At 42.4% G+C, this 10,054-nt stretch overlaps 1 protein-coding gene across 1 annotated transcript in view; it reads right to left on the reverse strand.

The window, feature by feature from the left end:
• Positions 1-9,579, reverse strand: part of pus10 (pseudouridine synthase 10) — an 89,464-nt gene extending 79,885 nt beyond the window's left edge. Inside the window, exons 1-2 of the mRNA XM_078229916.1 lie at positions 9,501-9,579; positions 3,410-3,546 (exon numbers count right to left, since the gene is read on the reverse strand). Coding sequence (XP_078086042.1) covers positions 3,410-3,535 — 126 coding nt within the window. The 5' untranslated portion in view covers positions 3,536-3,546; positions 9,501-9,579. The remainder of the gene's footprint in view (positions 1-3,409; positions 3,547-9,500) is intronic.
• Positions 9,580-10,054: the final 475 nt, after the last annotated feature.

A 10,054-nucleotide genomic window follows, 5' to 3' on the forward strand; every position in this document is an offset into this window, starting at 1 on the left:
TTCTGTGGAAACAAATTCCACAGGATCACCACTCTGAGTGAAGAAATTTCTCCTTATCTCAGTCCTAAAAGGTTTACTCGATATCCTTTGACTATGACCCTTGGTTCTGGACTAGCCCACCATCGGGAATATTCTTTCTGAATCTAACCTGTCTAGTCCTGTTAGAATTTTATAGGTTTCAATAAGATCCCCTTCTCATTCATCTGAACTCCAGTGAATGTAATCCTAACCAACTCAATTTCTCCTCAGACATCAGTCCCCCACCATCCAAGGAATCACTCTGGTAAACCTTTGCTGCACTCCCTCTATAGCAAGAGCATCCTTCCTCCGATAAGGAGACCAAAACTGCACACAATATTGCAGGTATGGCCTCACCAAGACCATGTATAATAGTAGCAAGACATCCCCGTTCCTGTACTCAAATCCACTCACTATGAAGCCAAGATACAATATGCCTTCTTTACCCAGGTTAAAAGAAGTGAGACTCACCCATGAATGGTTCAAATAGCAACAAGGTCTGTATTGGCTGAAAGGAAACTAATGAATGTAGCCTGTCAAAGTCACAGAAATGAGGTGATAGAATATTCCACTGTTCTGCTGGCTGGGAGTGTCATCGCCTAGTTCCATTCCTATCTAACCAGTCAAATCCAATCTCCTGCAATAGTCTCTCTTTCTACTCCTGCACTGTTTCCTCTGGGTTACCCCAAAAGATCTATTCTTGACCCCTCCCATTTCCCGTCTATATGCTGTGGCTTGGGCAACAATCTGAAAAGATGTTAGATTCCACACCTATATCGACAACACCCAGCTCCATTCCACCTCTACTTCTCATGATCGCTCTACAGTCTCTAGGTTCTTTTGCTGTTTTAATTGTACTCAGTGAAAACAAAATATTGAGTATTCATATGTTTTATATAAATAAACATAATGGTAATTGGAAGACATGTCTCTTCTCAGAATTATAGAATCTCCACACTGCAGAAGAGGCCATTCAGCCCATTGAATCTGCACCAACTCCCCAGTAGAGTATCTTACTCAGGCCTTCTCCCCCACCCCATCCCGTAACCCCATGACTAATCTATTCAACCTGCACATCCCAGGACACTAAGGGGCAATTTACCATGGCCAGTCCATCTTTGGACTGTGGAAACTGGAGCATCCGGAGGAAACCCACGCAGACACGGGGAGAATGTGCAAACTCCACACAGACAATCACTCAAGGCTGGAATTGAACCCAGGTTTCCTGGAGCTGTGAGGCAGCAGTGCTAACTACTGTGCCGCTCTCAGTAAAGGCTCTCCCTGAAGGGAGGGGAACACATGAGCTATCACTCCCTAAGATATTAAGGAAAAATGGCACATTAGGTTGTAAAGGACAAAAGATCCCTTTGAGTGATCAGTGGCACCCTACCCAAGAAATATCTTGTACATAAAAAAAATTGTCTCTCTCTCTCCACTCCCATGAACCTTCTTCTGTGTTAAGGATAGAATAACTCCTCTTCCTAGTTTTCTATAAAATTACATTACTGAGAAAGCAAAGAGACATATCAGCCAAAAAGGAGGATATCAAACAGGTTTTAACTTGGCTCAGTGATAGAACTTTAACTCCCGAGTCAGAAGATTGTGGACTCATGTTCAACTGTTAAGTGCTCTGATTATATGCTCAAGTTTAGTGCAGATCATATGTGAAGTACTGTGTACAGTTTTGGTTGCCATGTCACCTACAAGATATAAAAGCATTTGTGAAAATGCAGGAAAGAACAGCAAGAATTATTTAAAATGTAATTAGGATAACCAGTGAGCCAGGCTACTGGTGACTTATCAAGTATAGTTCACTGGATTCTGATGCTGTTACTGGTGTTTGTGGATTGCAAGTTGTAATTATTAATTCTCGGAACACAAAGATTGCGAGCAAGGTCAGCCTTTATGGTTACTCCTCAGAAGCCTGAAAAGTTGCTTCTCAGCTTTTGTGAAGTTGATGCAACTGACTGACTTTCCAGGTCCCTTGCAAAGAGATTAAAGAGTTGACGTGAGGTTTGAATCAGCAAGCAGGCACATCATTTTCTCATGGCAACTAAGGATGGGCACTAAATACAGGCTTTGCCAGCAATACGTACGTCCAGAAAAATTGTTCTTTTTAAATTCAGAAAAATATTTCAAATTCTGGGAAAATCAGGTAATGCTCAAGATGAATGAAAATAAGGATTCTTGTAATTTAAACTTCCTAAATAATGCGTCAGGAACTTGGAAAACAGTCCGTCAAAGCTGCTGAACAAATGGGTTATAATAGAAGCAGAAAATGTTGAAAATTCTAACACCAATGGGCTATTAAAAGAAAGTTAATAATTTATCCAGAAGATTTTGATTAATACTGCTAACACAGTTTACAGATTTACCAGCCACAGAATTATTAAAATACTTTATTAAAGCAACTTGAATTTGATTAGCATTTTTAACGTAGCTAAACGGTCCACTGTACCTCAAAGCTGGGTGTCTACCAGGGAAGGATGAGGAGATGGAGGCCAAAATTGAAGCTGAAGAGATAGGTTAGCAAGGGATAGGTTAGCAAGATGATTTTGAAGGTAGGGAAGGATGTACCAAGGTGAAGGCTGGGATTTTCCAGCTGATCCCGCCGAAGGCAACTCCAGTGGCAGGTTCCCCGGTGGCATGGCTGTCGAGCAATGCAAATGGCCACTGACTCCTTTCCTCCCACACTCCAAAGATGTGCGAGTTAGGTTGATTGGCCATGCTAAAACGCCCGTTAGTGTCAGGAGGACTAGCAGAGTAAATACGTGGGTTAACGGGGATAGAGCCTAGAGTTGTCAGTGCAAGCTCGATGAACCAAATACCCTCCTTCTGCACAGTCGAGATTCTATGGTTCCAATGCAGGATCTTCTGGTCCCACGGGCTGCCAACAGTAATCCGCCTCCACCGCTGGAAAACCCGCCGCAAGTGGATCGGAAAACCCCGGCCAAAGCCGGGATCTTTGGGAAGGGACTTTCAGACTGTTAAAGCAAAATACTGCAGATACTGGAAACTGAAATGTAAATAAAAAATGCTGGAAAAACACAGCTGATCAGGCAGCATCTTAGGAAAGTAACAGAGTTAACCTTTCAGGTCATGACACCTTTCATCAGAACCGAAGAAAGGCAGAAATGTTAAATGGATGAAAGTGCTGCTACCAATGCTGGAACAAAGGGATCAACATTAAACTTGAGATGGAATTGCAGAGGGTACAGGCGTGCAAATAGGACTGGAGCAGTCAAAATGCAGAAAGTGTTGGGCCTATAGAGAGATTTGAGGATTATAAAATTGGTATTTTCTATGTGTCCAAACAGTTTTTTTTTCAAAAAGAGGAGCTTTATCATTCATGAAGATGCACTTGCAAATAAAAGTAAAACATTTCAAAAACCTTGCATGAAAGCCTGTATGTAGTCTGGATCCCAACACAACAGAATCTTAGTACACATCGGGGACAGCACCCTGCACTGAGCAGCACCCGGACCACTCTCCTGTCCTTCTCCTTTAATGGAAACATGACTTCTTATCCTATTCAACAAAAAAAAAGACTGAAGTAGTAGCTTTATTAAAGCTTACAGGTTTTTCACTGAAATTCTTTTTCAATATTCTTCAAAAACAAAATGTTTTATCAGAAACATTCAAATTTACATGAAGCAGTTTTAAAGTTTCTGTTCAAATTCCACCTTTTGTTTAAACAGTTAAGCTTTTTGAGGAATGGCATGCTCAAATATTTCCCTTTTCTATCAAATTATGGCAATCTGTGTCAAATTATTCAGTTCCTGCTGGGAGTTAACATGTCTACAGAAACCACAATGAAATTGTCCGACTCTTGGAACATTGGTGAAAAGAGAGTCTTTTGCCGAAGCTTTTCATCTTGCACTCATCAGGGCAAAAACAAGAATGTCAAATTTCAAATAATCACAACAACTTATACTACAGGAGAAGAGCGTGCTGATTGGTTTGCCTTAGCCCCTTGGACAATGGGAAATTATATACTCCCCAAGCTTGGGTAAGTCAGAAAAAGGCGCATGGCTTGAACATATTCCTTTTGTTTGCAAAGAATGGGCCCTGTGTATGAATGTATGTCATTTCTAGCAAGTCTAGAATCATTTAAATATTCTAAATCAAAGGAGGAAGGCAAGCAAATCACATTTATTCTAACTCAAAGGACTATTCATTTCATTCCAATTCTCCCATCCTTTTCCTATGCATCCTCTAATTTTCCCCCTTTCACTTAAGCCATGATTGATTCTGCCTCCACCCTTGTTTGTGGCGGGGTATTACATATCCCAATAACCTTCTGTATGAGGTCCAAGGAGAATGAAGATTCTTTTTATCTTGACAATCTGGCCTGAATTTGAACCTTGGGACCATTCAACTGTACCCAACCTATACTCTAGCCTTAGAAATAGTTTAAGGTTCCTCACACACAGTAGATAAGTAGCTAACTTCTATATATTCTTTCCATTCATGTTCAGAAAATTATTATAGGGATGTTAAAGACCCATGGCCAGACTTTTATGCTGCCCCTCCCTCCCACCCCGTCAGTTCCAAGGCTGGGTGAGAAAGAGCATAAAATTGCATGGATGGGATTCCTTCCAGGGTCCCGCCTGCCCTGACCCAGATTCCATTTCACGGTAGGGCAGACAGGGCCTCAGATAGGAAGCCTGCCTGTGCTCCTATTAAGGTGCTTAAGTGGCCACTTAAGGGCCTTTTCCCACCGGTCTGAATTTTTAAGTTGACGGGCGCCAGTTCGATCATGGCACCAAATAGAAAAAGTGAACTTTCTTAATCTCAGGAGTGATGGGGGGCCCCAATTTGAAGGCCCCTCCAGATTTGGAGCATTCTCCTCTCAGGGACCTGGGAGCTCTGGCACTCCATCCGCTGCCTCTACCACCAGCAAACCCCAGACACCAAGATCGCGCCCCCCTCCCAACCCCTCTAGGGTATCCCCGACCCTCCCGCCCGAGACCCCCTGCAACTTACCTGAAGAGCGGGCTCAGGTAGAGCACTGCAGGACTTCTTCTGGCCGACAGCTCTCCAAGGCGGGACTTTTGACAAAGGGCAGATGGAAGTCCCGCCTGCTGCCAATCAATATTCAATTGAACATAAATGGCAGCAAACCTGGCGGAATCGGCAAAGATGTGTTCCTGGCCAACTCTCAAGGTGGCAGGTGCCAACCGTTGGCCAATTTGAATATTCAGGCCCACATCTTCTTTCAAGGAATGTGGGAGTCACTGGAAAGACCAGATTTGTTGCCCATCCTGAATTGCCTTCGAGAAGATGATGGTGAGCTGCTTTATTGAACCGCTGCAATCCATCAGGTGCAGGTACAAACATAGTGCTGTTGGGACGGGAATTTCTAAGATTTTGACCCAACGAGAGTGAAGGAATGGCGATACAGCTCAAGCTCAGGATAGTGTGTAGCTTGGAATGGAACTTCCGATGTGAGTTTTGTCCATGTCCATTTAGGTGGTAGAGGTCACTGGTTTGGAAGTTGCTGCAGTGTATCTTGTATATTGTACAACTGCTGCCAGGCAAGTGGAGAATATTCCTTCATACTCCTGACACATGCCTTGTAGACAGTGGACATTGGCAAGTCAGGAGGCGAGTTACCTGCTTCAGAATTACCAAGCTCTCAATCTGCTCTTGTTATCACTGTATTTATTTGGCTGACCCAGTTTAGTGTCTGTTCAATGGCAATCTCCCTCCAGGGGATATTTGTACTGTCAGATTCAGCAATGGTGATGCCATTGAATGTCGGGGAGTGGGTGGCGATTTTAGATTCTCTCTTGTTGGAGATGTTCATTGCCTGGCACTTGCATAGCACAAATGTTACTTGTCATTTATCAGTCCAAGCGTGAATGTTATCCAGATTGTGCTACACATGGACTGCTTCAGTATCTAAGGATTTGTGAATGGTACTGAACATTGCACAATCAACGAACATTCCCACCTCCGACCTTATGATGGCAGCAAAGCCCTTGATGAAGATGATGGGTCTAAGACACTACCTTGAGGAATTCCTTAGCAATGCCCTGGAACTGAGTTGAAGGGTGTCCAGCAATCACAACCACCTTCCTTTATGTTTGGTACGATTCCAACCAGGATGCGTTTCACCCTGATTTGCATTGACTTGTTTGGACAAGGCTCCTTGATGCCACACTTTGCGAAATACTGCCTTGGGCACTCACTCTCACCTCCCCTTGCCACTGAACATAGCTGGTGTCTCAACATCCTGCATTACCTCTGATGTCTTTGAAGTGTCTCAATTACAAATAGAATTTCAGCTAATTAATGTATATTGCAATATTCTCCAAGTGTTTATTTCATAATATTCTATGCTCAAGGGAGACCTAGATTCCTTACATTTGACAGGCTTTTCAAAACATTCATGCCAATACAAAGAAAGCATTACCTTTATCGTATTTTCATACAAGTATCATATTTTCTACAGTAGAAGAAAAAAATGAACTGCACTTTGATTTATCATGTAACCTATTCTAAATGTCTATTTCAACTGAAAAGATTATTAAAACATTAAGCAATTGGAGTCCACGTACAACAGGAAATGTCTTCTTGCAAATAGAACCATGACCATAGAAAAGATCATTCAGCCCATCTTGTCCATGCCAGCCTGAGGACATCCAGGTGCCCTTTCCAATCCCACCTTCCTGCACCCGGCCCATAGCCCTGTAGCTTACAGCACTTAAGGTGCAGATGCAGGTACTTTTTTTTTTTAAAAAAGAGTTTAGGGTCTCTGGCTCCACCACCAACTCGGGCAGCAAATTCCAGACACACCCACCACCCACTGCATAAAAAAGTTCTTCCTTGTGTCCCCTCTACACCTTCTGCCGCTTATCTTGAATCTATGTCCCTGGTTATAGAATTCTCCGCCAAGGAAAACTATTTTATCCTATCCACTCTATTTCTTCTCCTCAATTTTGTACACCTCAATCAGCCCCTCAGCCTTCTTTGTTCCAAGGAAAATAACCCAACCTATCCAATCTCTCCTCATAACTACACTTTTCTAAGCTTTGACAAAAGGTCATCCGGACTCGAAACGTCAGCTCTTTTCTCTCCTTACAGATGCTGCCAGACTTGCTGAGATTTTCCAGCATTTTCTCTTTTGGTTTCAGATTCCAGCATCCGCAGTAATTTGTTTTACACACTTTTTTAGCCCTGGCAATATTCTTGTAAACCCCCTCTGCACTCTGTTCAGAGCAATTATGTCCTCCCTGTAATGTGGTGACCAGAACTGCACACAATATTCCAGTTGTGGCCTCACCACAGTGTTATACAATTTCAACATTATATCCTTCCTTTTGTCATCTATACCTCTGCCAATGAAGAAAAGCATTCAATATGCCTTCTTTGCAACCTTGTCTACTTGAACTGCTGCCTTTAGGGACCTGTGTACTTGTACACCAAGATCTCTCACTTCATCTACCTCTTTTAGTATATTCCCATTATTGTGTACTCCCTTTAACTGTTTGACCTCCCTCAATGTATGACCTCCACTTCTGTGTTAAAATCCACCTGCCATTTTACTGCCCACTCTGCTAACACATCCATATCATTTTGAAGATTATAGCTATCCTCTAAACTATCCACTACTTGGCCAATCTTTGAGTCATCTGCAAATTTCCCAATTGTGCCCCCCCACGTTCACATCCAAATCATTAATCTATAGCATGAACAGTAACATCAAGTCCTGTGGAACACCATTTGAAACAATCTTTTTACATGCCCTCTCTTTGATTTCCTTATTTCTTTTTTTACTTTGTCCCTGCACTTCCTATATTCGTCTAGGCTAGCTGCAGTGCTTAGTTCTTTGTGCCATCATAAGCTTTGTTTTTCTGTTTGATCTTCCCCTATATTCCTCTTGACAACCAAATGGCTGGGAGGGAGGGGTGGGGGGGTGGTTTACATTTAACAGTATCACTCTTATTTTTGGAGGGAACATGTCTACTTTGTGCATTTAGGATCTCACGTTGTAGTGCTTCCCACTGGATTTCCACTGATTTATCCTGTAGCAATGCTGTCCAGCCCACCTCTGCCAAGTCCCTTCTCATTCCTGCAAAATTTGCCTTCCCCCATTTCAAAACTTTTACTCCTGCTTTATCACTATCCTTTCCTATGTAATACTAAATCTAACTGAATTGTGATCCTTATCCCCAATATAGTTGCCAACTGTTATTTCACCCACTTTCCCTTCTTTGTTCCCCAAAACTGGGTGCAGAATTGCATCTCATCTTGTTGGGTTTGCCACTAATTGGTTGAAAAAAACTTTCCCGGACCACTGCATGAATTTTCCCTCCTCAGTACCCCTTATATTGTTTGAATCGCAGTTGTTCTTACAGGCAGAAATTTGCTTACATATTTGTTCTTCTATTTCCTTTTCACTATTTGGAGGTCTGTAGTATACTCCCAGTCGTGTGGCTGCCCTTTTCTATTTCTAATCTCAACACATAAAGCCTCGTTTATTGAACCGTTTAGTACATTATCCCTTCTCACAACTGGAATTGATTCTTTAACATGTGGTGCTACTCCCCCTCCTTTATTATCTCCCACTCTATAGTGTCTATAACCAGGGATATTGAATTTTTCCCCTCCTTTAGCCAGGTCTCCATTATAGCAATGACATCCTGTTGCCTTGTGTCTACCTGTGCCCTCAACTCAGTTACCTTGTTTGTAAAACTCCTTTTAATCCTGTCAATTTCCATTGTTGGACACTTTTTAAACTTTACTTCTCCTGTAATTCCAAGTCCATCACTTCATCTTCGACATCACTAGCTAATGTTCTACCTCCATTTTCCTGATCTGAATCTGACCTATCTGATCCTGCTCCTGGGATCCCATTCCCTGACACACTAGATTAAATACTCCCCAACAGAACTAGCAAAAGTCCCCACAAGGACATTGGTATCAGCTCTACCTGGGTACTGCCGGACTGGTCCCTCCTTCCCCAGACATTGGTGGCACAGTGGTTAACACTGCTGCCTCACAGCGCCAGGGACCTGGGTTTAATTCCAATTTCGGGTCACTGTGTGGAGTTTGCACGTGGGTTTCCTCCCACAATCCAAAGATGTGTGGGTTAGGTTGATTGGCTATGCTAAATTGCCCCTTAGTGTCATGGGATTAACAGAGTGAATGTGTGGGATGATGAGGATGGGACTGGATGGGATTGCTGTCAGTGCAGGCTTGATGGGCTGAATGGCCTCTTTCTGCACTGTAGGGATTCTAAGATCCTAACTGGTCCCAGTGCCTCAAAAATCTGAATTCCTCCCGATTGAAGTCAGATTTCTCTACATACTGAGTCACATGTGTTTTGTAATGATTCTACTAACACAAAGTACATCAAGTAAACACTTAAATAAACCATCATATATTTGTAAATGAAGGCCAATCGAATTATATTCGATTTACTTCGCCCTCAAAACAATTAACATTTAGACATATGGACCCATCACTAAACTCACATTTGTTCGTTATTGCTCAGTTCCGGAAGTGATTCTCAAAAACCTGAAGCGACTCGGATCTCACTTTCTGCCAATTCCTGACTCAGACTCTGTATCCCATTGGTTAATATAACACTATGTTCCATTGGTTAACCTAACTTTGTATCCCATTGGTTAATCTGGCTCTATAGCCAGATATATCTCTCTCTCCTATTGGACAATGTGTCTATTGGGATGTATCTCTCTTTCCTATTGGACAATGTGTTTGTTTGGATGTATCTCTCTCTCCTATTGGACAATGTCTATTTGGATGCATCTCTCTCTCCTATTGGACAATGTGCCTGTTTGGATGTATTCCTCTCTCCTATTGGACAATGTGTCTATTTAGATGTATCTCTCTCTCCTATTGGACAATGTGTCTATTTGGATGTATCTCTCTCTCCTATTGGACAATGTGTCTGTTTGGATGTATCTCTCTCTCCTATTGGACAATGTGTCTGTTTGGATGTATCTCTCTCTCCTATTGGACAATGTGTCTGTTTGGATGTATCTCTCTCTCCTATTGGACAATGTGT

This window comes from Mustelus asterias, chromosome 15, assembly GCF_964213995.1.
Source record: "Mustelus asterias chromosome 15, sMusAst1.hap1.1, whole genome shotgun sequence".
Taxonomy (NCBI): Eukaryota; Metazoa; Chordata; class Chondrichthyes; order Carcharhiniformes; family Triakidae; genus Mustelus; species Mustelus asterias.